At 40.2% G+C, this 16,808-nt stretch overlaps 1 protein-coding gene across 8 annotated transcripts in view; it reads right to left on the minus strand.

The window, feature by feature from the left end:
• MAP7 (microtubule associated protein 7) overlaps positions 1 to 16,808 on the minus strand; it is a 104,840-nt gene that overhangs the window by 68,487 nt on the left and 19,545 nt on the right. The window contains exon 1 of one of the 8 annotated variants that reach the window (XM_042826691.1): positions 4,920 to 5,002. The exons of 6 other annotated variants lie outside the window; for them this stretch is intronic. In XM_042826691.1, the coding sequence (XP_042682625.1) occupies positions 4,920 to 4,935 (16 nt within the window). In that variant the 5' untranslated portion in view covers positions 4,936 to 5,002. Of the gene's footprint in view, positions 1 to 4,919; positions 5,003 to 16,808 lie in introns of those variants that run through there. One more of the 8 variants, XM_042826694.1, reaches the window with a different exon arrangement.

Here is a 16,808-nt window from a genome sequence, read left to right on the forward strand (position 1 = left end):
CAAAAAAAAAAAAGACTTACCATCCTGCACTTAGGTTCTTTCTTCACCTGCCACCAAATTACTTGAAATTTCTCTACCTGTCATCACCCATATAACTTGAAGCTCCTCGAGTGCTGCAGTTTGCATGAAAACAGGGCGAGAAGGTAGGAGCAAGCAGTGAGCATCCCAGCAGGTGGCAGTGATCAGGAGGGTGTGGGAGCCAGCGAGGCTGCCTGGTCTGAGCCCTGCTGGGACTGCTGGACAGAACAGGTTCCTCTGAAATGTTTACATTTTATAAATAGATGATAGAAGAGTCAGAACAGGTTGTTATATTTGTGAAATTCAAATGCATTGCATGTTAGGATGGGGAAAGGCAGCTATGTTTGCATTTAGAAGGGTCAGATTACTCTCTGGTTAACTGTCGGAATCCAGCTGGGATAAATTTGAGCTACCGAACAACTGAACCATAAAGAGCAAAGTGTGTGTCAACACTTCAGCGTCCCATTCGTTTGCCTCCTTTCACCACTAAAGAAATGCAGGAAACAAGTGCACTGAACTAGTATGCCTTTTCGTTATTAATCACCAACCATATTAAATTATTTCCAGTTATCTGGACAAGAACACCAACGCTTTGTCACCATCTCTAGAAACACTTTGGTGGCCCTCTGGATAGCTGAAGGACAGCTGGACTTTTTGTCTTAAGCATGCTTTAGTTCTGTGTGAAGCCACTGCCAACACCTCCCTCATCTCAGCCCTGTCCCAAAAAAATCAGCCTGAGTTGTCCTTACACTTACTTAAACCAAAAACTTCAGGTCGAATCCTGCATTCACTTAGGCAGCTCAAGCGATTACAGGATTTGATGTTAAAGAAAGACTTCCGCTTCTTGTTTTTTCTCCCTCGCATTATAGAAGTGTAGAGGCAGCTAGTTAACACTGATTTCCATATTCCAGTGTAGCCCAGATATTATTTGCACAAACTACGAGAAATAAAAATAACAGACTAAATCCAGAGGGACTCCACAGTTCCCACTGGTAAACACTGCAGGCTTTTTTTAAGCTCAGGAAAGCAAACTGTTGCACAAGCCACTGTGCTTTGTGCTTTTGCAACCTTTTTTTTTTTTTTTAAGTACAAGTCTGAAACAGGTTTTCACCTCCAAAGTCAGTGATGCATCCCTGTGTCATGACATTGGTTTCAACATCAGGTAAAAGCCCAAATCACAGCATGGGATTTTAACTCACTGTAGCCATCTGTTTCAAGAGGATTATATGGATTTTTTTAAAGTGCTAGACATGTCAAAAATAGCAGACAGTGGTTTTAAATGCTTTTCCAGCTACCTTGTGTTAAAAATACCACCTAAGCTTGCAAGTCAAAGCTACATGACCCTATAAATCTGCTGTTCCTATCAATGCCCTATGATATCTTAAAAACCTCAAAACATAATATTCTAAAACTAGATCATACATACAAGTAGCAGTCATTTATAAACAACTTCTTTGTTTTCCTTGACTAAAGCAAGCATATATAGTCACTAATTAAGTCTCAGCTATCCTCAGGCTTTCCTTTAAGAATATGATCGTAATTTCCAAAATAGTACAATCTAAATGACTGGAGTTTCATTACTGTTTTACCCACAACTCCCTTGGGAAACTTAATGTTGAAGTTTTCTGGAGAACATTTGTTACCAAATCTAGAAATCTCGTTTTGCTGCATGCAGTTGCTGCACACTTCCAAAGAACAAGCCACATAATCATTCACCTGAATGAGATGAACATCTTTTTCCTAAGATGCTCTGCTGCTGGGCAACATGAGTATCTCTAATCTTCTGTTGTTTAGTGAAGAAAAAGAAACCAAGAAACTACAACACCAACAAAATGACACACAGAAGGACTAATTTTGGTTCCTTTTCTACAAGTATTGAAACATCTGCTTTTTCTGTATACACTGGAACCTGCTCTGCATACTTGAGAAAAAACGTTCTTCTATCTCTATAGACAGAAAAAACGACAGTTCTGTAACTACTTGATCCATATTCTTATCTACAGGTTTTTATTTAATTTACTTTGCTTTTTGGCCAAGAAATCTGTACACCTTTTTGTAGGAAAGACAGACAGAAGCAGCTTTATTGTTCACATTTGATCCAGTAACTTGTTCTGCTGTTTGGGATGCAGGATGGGCCTCTTATCGTAACAATTCACACTGCCCTAACCTCACCCAAGAATGGTACAAATAAAGCTATCTTTCACTACAAAGTTCCTCATTTTGGAAAGGAGTAATAAAGAGCCAAACCTACTATTTAATGAGCAGCACCTTCAGCTGCCCCTCTTTATACAGATGTGTTTTGCAACTTCACAAGGGGATGAAAGGAGGGAAGGAGGAGAAACTCACAGAAATGTGCCCATGACTGTATCTCCTATGCAAAAGCTACTCCATGGTTTTGTGTCTTTTTTTCTCCCCACCTTCTTGCACCATTTTGCACAACCTTGTCCTCTGTTTTCACTTCCTTCTAACAAATTTTTGTCACTGTATATGCATTTTGAAAACTGTAGCAGTTCTGTTTTTATAGCATGGCTTACAAGTAGTCCCTACCTCCCCAGAATTTCCTGTTTAATTTGGTAATTTGATGATTATGTTCCAGTTTATTTTGAAAAATAACCAACTAATGGAATTATATCTACGTGAGTTCTAGTAGCCTAGAGGCTTGCCTTATTTTTTATCAATTCTTTCATCAAAGCCTTATAACAAAATGCTATCTCTGCATTCTTTAACAATTCTTTTTTATAATTTCAGACTTATATTTTGTACTTTGCACCATTATCTTGTTGCTGCAGAATTCCACTGCTTTTTCAGCAGTGTTAGTAGCTCAGACAAACTCATTTTCCAAAGATATCAGTGACACAACATATTAAACACCAGCTTTTCACATCTGAACATCCCATTTTTGTCAGGAATTGAGGTACAATGGATGGTCTCAGCTTATTTCCACAGTTCATTCACCTCCCAATTCTTCCACAGCCCAGCATTCCTCTGTGTTCCTGCCTAAATCCACAACTCCCATGAGGAAGAGTCTGCAAATTACGCTCAGGAATAAAAAGAGGAGAGATTCTTGCAATCACTGGAGCCAAGTGTGTATGTACAATAATGAGTTATCAATGCCAGCACTTCTTTATTTCCAGGAATGCTAAGTTTCACTTAATCAAATGCATCAATAATAAATATATATATAAAAGACATAATTCAATATCATAATTTTATTTGAAGATTATTAAAGAGCTTTCCACTCAATCCACTTTCCAGATAAGCCTGATATGAAGCCACAATTTAAACTAAAGACAGTGGCAGACATCAGGTCGAATGACAATATTATCACCATTCATGCAACATGTTCTGGGGCTGCACTATCTGGAATTGGACCGTCTGATGTGCAGGCACCCAGCAATCTGACCCCACCATTTCCAGGATATAGGCTGGCTTCCACCCCTGCACATAACTTCCAGAGCCCTATGTGCCAGACACCAAGGACCAAAAAAAAAAAAACAACCACAAAAACCAAACCATCAACCCAACCCATAAAAACAAACCAAACACACATACACAAAAAAATCACTGCTGCTGCTGTCACCTGGGATACAGAAGGAAGGGAAAAGCTACTTCTCTGTGCAAGGACTGCGAGCTGTCAACTGCACAAAGGGAAATATGGATTAGGATCAGGCATTGCACAGAGAACACATGACAGCGCCAAGCCAGCATTAAACGTCAGGCTAATTTTAGGTATGTTAAGTAGCACTTTCCATAGCAAAATAAAAAGGAAAAAAAAAAAAAAAAAAAAGAATCAAATGCATTTTCTTTTATTACTTCTATGATTCAAAGGTAGCTGACAGGAAACAAAAAGAACAGCTAGATGGCGTAACCCACAGCCATAGCAGAACAGCTCTGCCTGTAAACTTACGGAGTAAATGCACCAGGCAACCATTGAAGAGAAAAACAGGAAAACCAAACGAGAAAGCAAAAAAGCATCCACATCCAAAACAGCAATTTTATTATTATTTAATTTTTTTTTGTTGTTTAGCTTAGTCACCAAAAAATAAACTAAGTAGAAATAATAGGAAAAACAAAACACAATACTCTTGCTTTCATGCTCTGCATGTACGAACTTGAATAACTAAAAAGATTAAGAGTTACAAAAACCTCTGCTAATTCCCCTTGGCGAATACATCCTCACACAGAGCTTTCTCACAGCAAAACATCCTTCTCCAGTTGTCTTGCCTAGGGCAGCAGAAGAAAAGGAAACATTCTCACACCGAAGTTGCTACAACACAACATCCCAAACCCAAAAGTAGCAGCTGTTTTCGCAACCAGTTCTTAGCTTATATAAAAGATTTCATTACAGATAGGCAGGTCCCTTCCTGTCCCGCATATTGCCATCCTCAGCATCTCATTTTAGCCTTGTAAATTCAAAGTTAAAATTAATTAAACCAACTGAATGATGTTGTTAGCAAGTATATAGCTACGCTGCATACAAATAGTATGGCTACTTAGAGCGAAACAGTCAGTAAAGAATTATGCAGAAAATCGGAAGATGGTAACCCATTCAAATTTCTCATGCTTTTGAAACAGAATACTGACATATCAACAAAACAGCCCTTTTTGTGCGACAAAACATGCCAAAATAACTTGGCTGCTCAGTTATCAATAGCTGCATAAAGCCTTTCACTTGGAAACACATCCTAGAAAATCAAAGTCAGAAGATCAGCATACTCTGGTTACCCTTCCCCAAACCCTCGCATCATGTTAAGCTCTTTGCAGTTAATCAGGAAACAAAAGCAAATGGGGAAAAAGACTACACACATCCCCTGGCTAGACGTAACAATGCTTTCCAGTTTCTAGTCAGGAAGCCATTTAAAAACAATTATTTCTGGAAATACAAAGCGTGAGCCGCTTACCTATTTCATCCATCATATTCAGTATTGTACATTCATTTGCACTGCAGACATCTACTGCGAGTCCATAGCATGATCCATATCACCTCACAAGCACAACTTCACTCGGTCTCCCATCCTACATTAAAGAAATTCAGGCAATTTCTTCAAGAAAATTTTCTTCAGGAATTTATGCAAGACAGGAGGAAGAAGGAGGAGACAATGAAGAAAAGGTGCAGCTTCAGGAAGTGTAAAAACAGATACCATTAAAATAGACTTCAGAGGTCAAATTTGACCCACTCTCTCTGTTTCTGGCCCAACATCTAACCAAAATGGAGTTTGTCACATCCACAGCATCATGAGATTATATACAGGAACAGGGAGGGGGAGAAGTCTGCCGAGCCCTTCCCTGCACTCTGCGTCAATAGATTTGGGCTTAGCCTATGCTAAGCTGCTCAAGGCACCGGTTATTGGTGCTGGCAGCTGTCTACCACACTGCCCCACTTCCTACTGCAAAGCACCCAGCTTGCAGGGAGGCCTTGGGCAGCCAGTTCCAGCCTGCCTCCAAGGGAAGTAGGACAGCAGATCTTCCATGTTCGCCCTGCACGGTCCTTCAGTCATTTAAAATAGCCCTTGCAATTTCAGTCTTTGGAGCAAAGACTGTTTCACAGCAGCACTAAAAAATAAAAGATGTATTTCAAGATAGAGAAAATAGACAGAGATGGAGTCTTGTTTGAGTGAAGGATTTTTGCACATGTACATAAGATTTTAGTATTGCAACATTATGTAATTTAGTACTAGTGTAAGCATAATTAATTTTTGACATGCTTCTACTGTCTTGATAACCAATGAGCTTTTTCAACAAGCACAGTTGCTTTGCTCAATATTATAACAAATCAGTTACTAGCAACTCGTAAACAATGGATATATTTCTTCATTCTAGGGGAAAAAATATTTTAAAAGCTAACAGTTTTGAATATGACTTCAGCAAAACCCCAGAAGTTATGGCTCTGTCCTGCCACTTCAGCCAATCTTGAGGCTACAGCTGGCGAATAAGCCTGGAGAACGGGGTTTTGTGCCTGGTCCTTGCCAGAGCATTCCAAACAATTGCAGCCAATGATGGCCCCTGGAGCACAAACCCCACCTCATCTCTAACAGCTTGGATCCAGACCTTTACCTCGAAGTGTTTCTGTTCTTAGCTCTCTTTAGCACCTCATTAATTCATACTACTGCTGCTCTGATGCAAGCATCCTCCTTCTGCCCCTGCACAGCTGATACAACTGGGCCCAAGTTCTGGCTGGGGGACGCAGCTACTTCATGAAAGAAATGAGAAATAAGGATGTACAGCCCTTCCTGTGAAATTCTGAGCCTGAAGCATCTTGGGTTTATGGAATATTAGAGAGGCAGACTGATAAACACTCTGCTTTGAGTTTGCAACTCAAATTACACAGTGTAAACATCAATTATTTTTGATTATTAATGTGGAAAACTAATTGTAATTAATTCAAACAACCTTGCCCCAGTGATGAGCAGGTTAACTTGCTCTGCAAATAGTCCCCTTGAGGTACTGTATTAAAGGATGGAAAACAAACAAAAATATTTAAAAGAAAATACCACAAGCTCATTTGGAACACGTCCAAATAATAAAAAAAAAAAGAATATATATATATATCAATTGTTAGTGACTGTAAAACAGAATTAAAAGGAGAGAGCAGGTTAAACCAAGCTTTTGCTACAGTACTTCTAAAAATAAAAAGCTGTGTTTGTGTATTCTGATACATTCACATTGCAGTTAAGATCACAAGGCCTGAGGATGTAAAAGCTATTCTCTTACAGACACATAGAGTAAATTAACTTGCTAATTCACCCTCTAATGCACAGTCCACTGAGCACACAGTTACATAAAAAAAAAAAAGAAAAAATTTCATGCAGTCAGGCAGATTAATTTGTTTGTTTTGTAACAGAACAGAGTGCTTTTTTTTCTTTCTTTTTTTTTTGATACTGATATGTATTTATATATGTATTTATATATATTTTATTTAAACCATACCTCATCCTTAAACGTATGTACTGAGCATATGCCATCCTTCCCTAGCACTGCCAGACAAAAGCTACACTGCCAAAAATAGCCACACAGTGTGCTAGAACTGCTGCAGACTGCCCTAGATACAACCAGGCTATGAAGATCAAGCACCCCTGCTGCAAGGAAGGGTTAGGCACTAACCTTCATAATGGGCCAGGGCTGAAAAGAGGGAGCAAGATGAATTTTCATCTTTGAAGTTAATTTTTAATAAACATGACTTAGCTGAGGTTAAAAAGGTTAGTCATCTGAAAGCCATTTCCATGCAGAGCTGAAATGCATGTGTAATGCACAAAACATAACGGGAAAAAGGTTAGAACAGAGTTTCTGCAAAAAAGCCAGCTAAAAACAATGGTGGTTGCTTTTCTAAATATTATACAGATTCAGCTTTACAAGAGTATGGTCCCAAGCTTTGATTGATGTTTTCCTCATTTAGTGTCTTAATCATTATTTTTAAATGTGCTTCCTTACTATTTTTCTCTTTCTGCAGATATGTGGAAAAGCTAACAGCTTTTGTTTTTTCTAAATCAGGTAAGAAACTGGAAGAGCTAAACAAGTCATGGCTTGTGTAGGAAGTGTTCAGAGGGCTCAGAATGCAAGACAGACCCTCAGTCCCTTGTCAAACATCAGGCTGATCCACAGTTTATGCTCACCACCATCCCAGGGCTCCACTGAGTATCAGAAGGCCTCAAGCCAAAAGGGATGGGTGCCACAGCTCTGTGACAGCACGAGCAGAAGATGGCGGCTGGCTGCCCTAACGCTACATCTGCATCACCTCCTAGAGGAAGGGAGCTTGGTCTGGGCAAGGAGATTGTTGCCTGTATCAACTGACTGAGACAAAATGGATTTCCCCGGATTAGCAGGGGATTGCCCTACAGGGACAGACAAGGCTTTACCTTCAGCCAGGTGAGTAGGAGAAAAGGAAAAGCAACCCCCAACTACAGCCCACACCCCTAACTGGCATGCCTGCAGGTAGGCCTTGCTACACATCTGCTGTCTCTTAAAGCACCCAACAGTCTTCGGCACCTACATGCTAAAGGTCAACCTTTAAAGTGTAAACATTAACTTACATTATCAGTTTTTATCTCATCCTTATGAAAGGCTCTGTATGATGTCAGTACTGTATTTCTTTAGTGGGCAAGCTACCATTTTAATTCAATGCTGAACTTTCTAGGCTTACTTTTACGAAGAATTCAATGCTGAACTTTCTAGATTTACTTTTATGAAGGTTCAGCACGTAAAAAACTACACAGACATGAAGAAAAGGAAAGGGAAATCATCCACGTGGCTGGCAGGAGCTGATGCGCCCGTTGGTCTGCATTTTTTACATGGCTGTCATGTGCCTAGGGGATAATACATGCAAAAGAAAGAAGCTGCTTCAGCAAAACCCTTTTATTCACACAGAGAGAGACAGCGGGCTGGAAGAAAGATGCAAATGTCTGAAAGCCTGAGAACTACTGAAAAATTCAAGCATACACTTTGTGGCCTATTGTAGGATGGATAGCTTAAGCAGGTTGGCACTTAACGACATTAAAGCTGCCTGAGAGAAGAGTGTAACTCTCTCAGTTCTGTCGAACAGCAGAAGCAAAACTGGTTTTGCAGATTTCATCATCGTTTATATTCTCTGGACTACCTCACCCTCGCTGGGGCTTTCATTACATGGAACATTGTCTAAGGAATACGGCCTTAAATTTAAATATTAAGAGAAAAATACACTATTACAGCAGTGTTTTTCAGGTCTTAATAAAGACTTCCACACCATCTCCTTTTAAAGCAGTACAAAACGTTCCAGCAATAATATATTAAAAACATCGTAAATGTGGAAAATTGTATCTGTCCATGTTTTCTCTGCATTTCAGTCTACTAATATTAATCAGAAGACACTGATATAGAATTATTTTGGCATAGTATTTAGGAGCTTGGTCCCCCATTCTTCAAGTCTGGATCACATATTTGTGGGCTACAGCATAATCATGTAAAACTAACTTTGAAAATAAAAGTATCACAATTTCCTTCGTGTCTTTAACATCTCCAGAACAAGTTAGTCCACCTAGCATACATTTATTGGTTTATGTAGTATTATTTTTTTCCATTATTTACATGTCAAAACATGAATGGATACATATTTTTGATTTCTTTATTTCTAGTAACAAAGGGCAACCAAATATGCAGGACCTGAAACTCTACTGACCAGACATACGCTTCTACTGTAGATCCTCACAAAGTTCTTGAGTGTATCAACAGAAAACAACTCCTGAGAATCTGAACAAGTCAGTCTCTTTTTTTCCTCACCAGTGCCATCCTTATTACTAGTAAGAACATAAACTAATTTTTACTCTGCAGAAGTCAATATTCACTGTGGGATGAGAATAAATGAAAGTCTTCTTGACTGTACTTTGGCTTTGACTGTTGGCTTTGATCTTGGCTCACTGTGTGAATTCTGTCCTCCTTTTATCCTATTCCCTAGAATAAAAACAGTAGGGTTTTTGTTGATATTAATTTTAAAGGAGTCTGGGCATCTCTTCTCTCTATATGAATTTATTCTGGATAAATTTAAGGAAGTCTTACTTCTCTGCATCACACAGGTCCACAAACTGCATGCACAGGGTGATGTCCTGATATTCTACTAGTAGCAAGCTAGCATGTAAAACACCAGTGAGCTCAATTAAATCACAGCATCAGGACTCTTATCTTAAATCACTCCATAACCCCAAAGAGTATTTTCTGAAAAGAGCAAAGTGTGATGACACAAGATGAAAAAGAACAATGCAAAGATCCCTTCTGCCTTTTCCAAACTTTAATCACTTTCCAAGCTGGAAAATTGTCGCAGAACAACCTGAGCAAGACAAACTATAGCTGAAGAGGACAACAGCAGAGTAATTGGATGGCAACTGAAGGGATAACAGAAGCACTCCACAGTTCCTATTCCAGGAAGATGAACAATACATCTTTCTTCTAGTTCTCATAAGTCATTACCCAAGAACAAGGCTTGCAAATGACACACACAGTTTGAGAAGATTCATCAGATGCTTAAGATGTTGCAGAGTCTCCCTCCCTGAAGATCTTCAAAAAGTCCTACAATTGCAGGCTCCAGCAGCTAAAATTTTGTTTCACTGGTGTTATTACTAGAAAGACATAAGACCTTCAGCTAACAGTTCAGGAGGTAGACTCTTTTCCTTAGGAAATATAAACCTTTTCCAAAATAAATTCTTAGCGTAGCATCATAAAATGTTACATGTGTACTACACTGCAGTATCCACTATCACAGACCCTTTTGAAACACTACCAGCTCACATTATAAGCAGCTCCCTACCTACATGCAACCACACACCCAAAAAGTCTTCTGAGAGAAAGGTCAGGAACCACACCTTGTGTGCACATGCATCTTTCTCTAAGAAGTTCTCCTTCCTCCTTGGGGTCAAAATGCTGTAAAAGGAACAATCTCTTCATTTAGCAAAGTTGTATGTTTGGCAGCTCTGAGAAAAGAGCTCTGAATTAAAAAAAAAAAATAAAAAATAAAAAAAAATCAGTGAATGTAGAGCCATGCTATCAAACACAACAATTACTAGCATCTTGAAAAGAGCCTGAATAGCTACGTGACAGTTAATTATTCTTCAATTCAGCAACAGGAGAGGCACCTCTTTTCTCCCCAAGACATTATTTCAGGCAGTTAGTACACTGCAGTTAAAGCCTGGCCTTAAACAGCAGCCTCATTAGCACAAGTTAAAAGGACTTCACACACACACACACAGAGACCCAAAGCACCACTATAAGAACGAAAGCAACACCTCAAAGCCTCCTAAGCAAGCCAATAACTTCGGAGGCTAAATCACTATTAATAATTAAGACTTTAGAAGCCACACACTAAAGAACTGAGTGTATTATGGTCTTTGTGATACCAATAGGGCATGGGCCAAATGCACCAGTATAGCTGCGTTCAGCATTCTTTCAGTGTGCTAGCTTTATATATACTGGATGAAATTTACAATCCATCATTTTTAACACTTCCCTCTCTGACTTGTGATCCATTGTTGGCAACAAAATTAATGCAGCAGAGTTGAATCCAGTGCCAGGCCACCACAGCTTCAGCAGTGCAATAACTTGACAGTAGTGCTGCCCAACAACCTAGACATTTACTGCCAGTAGCATAAGAACTGGCCTCAGGGACATGGACCTTGTCCAGTATAGTGCCTCTCCATTTTTTGTAAATGCAGCTTTGATCTTTGGGAATTCAAGCACAAGAAACTCTGGCGAGCTACGTGGCAAGAAAACAGACGCTACTTCAAGACTGCAGATGCAATCTTCTAGTAAGCCTAGGTAAATGACCATTTTGAGAAAGAAGCACAAAACCCTGCAGAAGCACAAACAAGCAATTCAAGTAGAAATAACATTTTTGTTTTGCAGTGCCTTTCTTCCCTGTGCCAGACGCAGACGCACGTCACTCACCCTGCAGAGCCCTGCCCTCTGCTGAGTAGCAGGCTGGGGACTTCAGGCCTAAAGCCCTTGTTTGTCTGCAGTTTGTCTGCGGTCTGGCCAACACACCTCAACCCCAGCTAGGGGGAGGGAGAATTCAAACTATTTTGTAAGTGCCCTGCTTCAGATCCCCTTTCTGCAGTTTGCATACTAAGATAACAGTAAGTCCTCACACTCTGCAAGAAAAGATTTTTTTAAAAAATGGAATCACTGCTTCCCATGCAAAATTGTAACATTTTTGAAGTTTTACTAGGTTGAGAAATGACTGAATGTGACAGCAGGACATACAGACCAATTCATTAATTCAGAAGATAATCTTAGAATCTGATTCTGATGAGAACTTTCCACCAATTTCTTCAAGGTAGATTCAGGTACTACAAATACACCTGTTCTTGGAAGTTTTCTCATTCTTTGAAATGGATACTGTATGGTCACTTCTTTTCAAGCAAGAATTAGACTGCTAATTATCTACATGAAAATGAAGTTCAGTAAACAAAGCCAGAGAGCAATAACTGGCGATAAGTAATTGCAGTGCATTACCAAGAGAAAAAACATAAGTGCTCTAAGCCTGAGAACAGGAGATTAATTTGTTACTTCAAAGAACTACCACATGGAGAAAGTTGGCTGAGCCTTTTTAGTGGCTTTGCACAAAACTAACCTTACATCTTCTTGCCAAAAAGGATTTTAAAATTAAAATTCTTCACATCTAGCACCCCTTATGACAAACTCTGCACTACCCATAAATCACACCCAGAAAGGATGGGATTACAGCAAATCATTTGCAACTCACAGAAGATCAGGCTATTCACTTAACAATTATTCCAAGCAATACTATAAAGTCTTCAAGGTGACTAAGTCTCATTTTTGCTCACAGTTTTTTAATACTCATTTTCAACTCCCATTCCAATAAGGCCTATAGAAATGTCTTTAAGGACTAGAGGAAAGGAGCCTAGATTTTAAGTGCTCATAAACTGAACTGTCCAAGTCCTTTAATAAGTGGGCTTCAGCAGATACCACAAGATGTCTTACTCACTGTGATATTAACACTACAAAATCCAGTGCTCACCTAGATGTGGAGTTAACTACTGCAGGCAGTAAAGGGTTTTGTTTTTTTTCCGACTCTTAGAAAGAAACTACTTGACTTTTAACAGAGCAAGAACTGAATCCACAATCATGGTATGCGCACTTTATATTTTGTTATGCTACATTTGTGATCAAATCTACCGATTGTAACCTCCTCCAACACTCTACTTGGCATTAATAATTTCTCTACATATCTATTTGTTAGGGACAGCAGAGCTTTAAAAGAAAAAAATAAAACTAAAAGACATTCCCACATTTCCCCAATATCTAAATTTTGTTTATCTAGAGAGGCAAAAAAATAAGAAAGGAAGAAAAGCAAAGCTTATCTATTTTTTTCCTCTAATAATCAGATTTCAAGTACTTAAATGTTTGTCAGTGACAGCTTGCAATGTATGCAGGTAAAGGGGTAGTGCCCCAGCTGCACAAAGGCAGATCCAAGGAGAAAGACTTCCCAAGGAAAGAAGAGGAGAGAGAAGACAGCTTTCACACTAAGCACCACCCCACAGTCCTGTGTTCTACTTTACCACAGAAGCCAGGACTAGAAACACTGGCTTAGAAACATTGGCTCAGGAGCAATCGTTGCTTTTGGGAAGTGTATTTCTTTCAGATGACATTAAAGATGTCACACTGGAAGACACCAGGGCATATCATGTCCAAGTGCCCTTCAAAACAGAGCTACTCTGCAGCACCAGTGCCTGAGCAGCTTGAGGCTGCTCCAGCCCATGGTAGCTCTCACCCAAGCAGGTCACAGAGAGCACAGCATGAGGTAAATAGCAGAAAGGGCCCCACTGCTGATTGACATCAGCCTCAACACTTCATTTACTCAGCAGTGAGTTGTTTCCAACACAAATTAACAGCTCTTTCTGCAGAAAGCCCCAATTAATCTTGGAGGCATGTAGGACACCAAGATAGTCATTTCCCCCATTTTATTCCCTCTCCTCTTAAAAAGCAAAGTATAGAACATTATCCAGCCCTGCACTAATTTACAACAGCTGAAAACAAAGGTATTTGGAAAACAGCTTTAGTACATACAATTTGGGAGGAGTATCTGTTATAAAATTGAAAAGCAAGATCCCATTGCATTTTTGCATGTAATGACCCAAGAGTGCCTAGCAGAGTGGAAATCTATGCTTTGCCTATGGTGATTTCACTACGTCTTTTAATACCGGCAAGTAGAAAAGTCTTCCCAAAAGGTTTGTCGGCAAAACATTTTGTTTTCATCTTGCAAAAGAATATTTTGTGTTACATTTGTGTTATGCTCCATACGAAGCACTTTTGGAGCATGCTCTGTAAATTAAATAACATTAGAGCAAAAGGACAACCAAATAAGTTGAGTCAAAAGAAAGGGAGAAATTAGAGTACAGTAAGTGCACTGCCACTCAATCAAAAGAAATTAAAGCTTCCTTGACTGGCTGTTTTTCACAGAGTAATATTCAATAATCCTTACTCAGCCTGAAATATTCAAGTCAGATGGGAAAGCTCTCACTGTAATCACTGTTGTCAGGGTGTTCTGTAGAAATGAATTTCCCCTCCTCAGGGAGGGAATTAGTGATTGTTTCTGTAAAATCTTACTAGATGCGATATTTGTCACAAGAATTTTTAAGTATAAAAGCACAAAAGGCAGTTATTGCAACACAGGTCTCAGAAGGACTGTTAACCAGCGCCTGGATTTCCAATAACCAGCCTCAGAAGACAGTTGTCTTAAAACTAAAAACATGCCTTCCTCAAGTGAAGAATGTGGATCTGCACTGCAACTATATCATAATTACAGCAGCCTCCTTCCTCAGTGTACTTTCACACTACTTCAGTACCCAAGTGAGCAGGTCAGGTTGGATGCTCTGTGGTAGAGAATGGTAGAGAACAGTGAAGAAGAAAAGTTTCAAAATAGGTGAAGAGGCCTCCACATGGATACATGCTACAGAAGGTTTTGCATACAGGGGAAAAGAAAGAAAATCAAAAGTTTTACTTTGAATGACAGCTGCTGGATCCTGCTGACTCTGTACAGCATCCCGTTTATTAGTATGCAGTAACTCTACCAACTAACTTCAGCTATTCTACTGCATCATTTCTGTTAAACAAACCGCAGTGGAAAGCCTAGCTACTCTGTAGCTAATCTTGAGTGACAGCCAGCACCGGACATGTGGATTAGAGCAGCAATCCAGGTAACTCGTGGCAACACTGGTACTCGCAAAAACTCCCTGAACACAAACTGGCAGACGTTTTGTTAATTAAACAAGAATAACTTGGCAAATTAGAAGCCTAGCAAAAAAGTAAATAAATACTTCATGCAATATTTCAGAAGAGGCAGTGTAAGAACATACTGAAATGCTGATAACCCAGGCATAACATCAGGCATGTACTGCTTGGTCTGCAGCCTGATTCTACTGCCAATACCTCACTCAGCAGCTGGTTGTTGCTGTCCTTTTCTGGTTTACAGATGGCAGCTGCCATCTGCTTTTTCTTCACCCACTACTCTCTTACTTTGCAGTTCAGACTGCAACTAAACACAGTAGGAAAAAGTACAAGGGCTGCTCTGAAAGCAGTGCCTCCTATTTTATTTTGTTGGCTCATGATGTCAGAGGCAGATGTTGGTGATACGGCAGTAGAGTTTGAGCCTTCCTATCAATATTCCATGACATGTCGTTGCTGTGCAACAGATGGCAGCAGAGGAGCAATCTGACAGAATGGCATCTGACATGGAAAGGTGTATGAGCCAAAGCTGTGTCACTGAATTCCTCAATGTGGAAACAGTGGCACCCACTGACATTCACTGATGCTTGCTGAAAGACCAAACAGCGGATGTGAGTACAGTGAGACTATGGGCAGTGTGTTCTTTGGTGGGAGAACACCAGAGCGCAGCGGTGATCTCTGGTGCAGATTTTTACAAGTGTGGCATGCAAGCTCTTGTTCATCGCTGGTGAAAATGCATAGCCAGTGGTGACGACTGCTGGAAAAAAGTGTTTTGTAGCTGAGAATTTGCTTTATCAAATAGTGTTATTATAGTCTTTGTATCTGCAGTAGTTTCCATGGAAATAAACTTACAAACAGAGAAGGACTGGTGAGAGATATGGAGGTTGGGAGCTGCCTTGAGCAGAGTCACCACAAAATGGTAGAGTTCTCAATTTTATAAGTCAACAGGGGGGAGCAACAAAACTGCTACCTTGAACTTCCAGAGGGCAGGCTTCAAACTACTCAGGACACTCATAGGGAGGGTCCCACGGGATTCAGTCCTGAAGGGTAAAGGGGTCCAGGAAGGCTCCTCAAGAAGGAAGGCTCCTCAAGAAGGAAGTCTTAGAGGCACTGGAGCAGGCAGTCCCCCTGTACCCTAAAATAAGCTGGGGAGAAGACAACCAGTGTGGATGAACAGAGAACTTTTCCTGAGACTTCAGGAGAAAAAGAGAATCTAGCTCATGTGGAAGAAGAGATAGGCAACTCAAGGAGAGTACAAAGAAGTTGTTTGGATATGCAGGGAGAAAATAAGAAAGGTAAAAGCCCAGCTTGAACTCAACTCGGCCTTTGAGTAAAGGAAAATAAAAAAAAACCTTTTTCTAAACATATTAACAGAAAAAGGAGGGCTTAAAGAGAATCTCTATTCTTTACTGGATGCAGTGGGAAAGGAACGTGACCACTGATGATAAGGAAAAGGCTGAGGTTCTCAATGCTATCTTTTCATCTGCCTTTAAAAGTCAGATCAGTTATCCTCAGGTACTGTACTCTTTGACCTGGAAGTCTGGGATGGGGAACAGAATAAACCCCTCACAGTTCAAGTGGAGATAGTTAGAGACCTACTACTCCACATGGACTGTCACAAGTCCAGGGGGCCAGATAGGATCCAACTGAGGGTGCTGATTGCCAAGCTGCATTCCACCATTCATACAGCCCCAGAGGACTGGAGGCTTGCCAAGGTGACTCCCATCTACAAGAAGGGTCATAAGGAGGACCTGGGGAACTACAGAGTCATCAGCCTGACTTCAGTGCCAAAAAAGGTTATGGAGCAGATCATCTTAAGTGACACCACACAGCACCTGTAGGAAAACCAGGGGACAAGGCCCAGCCAGCACGGGTTCATGAAGGGCAGATCCTGCTTGACTAACCTGATCTCCTTCTACAATCAAGTGACCTGCCTGCTGGATGAGGGAAGGGCTGTTTACATAGTCTACCTAGATGTGTGCAAAACCTTTGACACCATCTCCCAAAGTACTCACCCAGAGAAGCTGGAAGTCTGTGGCTTGGGCAGGTAGGCTCTCTGCTGGGTAAAGCACTGGCTGGATGGCCAG

This window comes from Centrocercus urophasianus, unplaced genomic scaffold (genome assembly GCF_019232065.1).
Source record: "Centrocercus urophasianus isolate 14NV4802_14NV808 unplaced genomic scaffold, USGS_Curo_1.0 seq_10, whole genome shotgun sequence".
Classification (NCBI taxonomy): domain Eukaryota; kingdom Metazoa; phylum Chordata; class Aves; order Galliformes; family Phasianidae; genus Centrocercus; species Centrocercus urophasianus.